This window comes from Laccaria bicolor, genomic scaffold, assembly GCF_000143565.1.
Source record: "Laccaria bicolor S238N-H82 LACBIscaffold_28 genomic scaffold, whole genome shotgun sequence".
In the NCBI taxonomy this organism is placed as follows: Eukaryota; Fungi; Basidiomycota; class Agaricomycetes; order Agaricales; family Hydnangiaceae; genus Laccaria; species Laccaria bicolor.
In genome coordinates, this window is record NW_001889899.1 from 624,600 (window position 1) to 625,692 (window position 1,093).

At 36.3% G+C, this 1,093-nt stretch overlaps 1 protein-coding gene across 1 annotated transcript in view; it reads left to right on the forward strand.

The window, feature by feature from the left end:
- The window catches only part of LACBIDRAFT_330692 (uncharacterized protein), a gene marked incomplete at both ends in the record, with an annotated part of 3,849 nt that extends 3,167 nt beyond the window's left edge, over positions 1–682 (forward strand). Inside the window, 7 exon segments of the mRNA XM_001884896.1 lie at positions 55–63; positions 186–209; positions 313–336; positions 440–463; positions 567–589; positions 627–630; positions 650–682. Coding sequence (XP_001884931.1) covers positions 55–63; positions 186–209; positions 313–336; positions 440–463; positions 567–589; positions 627–630; positions 650–682 — 141 coding nt within the window.
- Positions 683–1,093: the final 411 nt, after the last annotated feature.

Here is a 1,093-nt window from a genome sequence, read left to right on the forward strand (position 1 = left end):
AGCCTACAAAGTTTACTAATAGACTACAAAAAAGACTACAAAAGTTGGACATAGACCACAAAGGTCAGACAAAGACTACAAAAATTAGGAGTGTCTGCTTTTCTCATTACAAAAGTAATAGTGTCCGCTTTTTGAGACTACAAAAATTAGTAGTGTCTGTTTTTTCAGACTACAATGGTTTGTAGTGTCCGCTTTTTGAGACTACAAAAGTTAGTAGTGTCTGCTTTTTCAGACTACAATGGTTTGTAGTGTCCGCTTTTTTCATTATAAAAGTTAATAGTGTCCACTTTTTGAGACTACAATGGTTTGTAGTGTCCGCTTTTTGAGACTACAAAAGTTAGTAGTGTCTGCTTTTTCAGACTACAATGGTTTGTAGTGTCCGCTTTTTTCATTATAAAAGTTAATAGTGTCCACTTTTTGAGACTACAATGGTTTGTAGTGTCCGCTTTTTGAGACTACAAAAGTTAGTAGTGTCTGCTTTTTCAGACTACAATGGTTTGTAGAGTCCGCTTTGTTCATTATAAAAGTTAATAGTGTCCACTTTTTGAGACTACAATGGTTTGTAGTGTCCGCTTTTTTCATTACAAAAGTTAATTGTGTCCACTTTTCTGACATATAGTATGTAGTGTGGTTAGCTATATATATATAGGTCATTGGGGATATGATTGAAGGATTGGGATGAGTTGACATTCTGCCACTTATGAATAGTTGCTTTTGATGTCAGGTCCATGGCTGCTTTTTATACTTGCAATCTGTGATGTCTTTTCATATGAGAAGTCACTATCCTATCTAATCAAAGGGTGTGCTTCACATGAATCCTGGATAGACATTGAAAAACAGACAGGACCAACCACATATTTAACTCACTTTTGGTACCTTTAAATCAATCTACTCAAGGCTGACCCCAGTGGTGAAGGCTTGGAGAATGACAACTCGTCTTGGTATTGAAAGACATGACAAGTTGCATTGGTAGCACAGAGAATTTATCACTCCAAAAAAATCATGTGAAGATTGACTGTGGTCAGACATAGGACAGCAGATACTGATCTGAGTGGAAGGTTAACCAACATCAAAGATAGGATAGTGGCTTAGT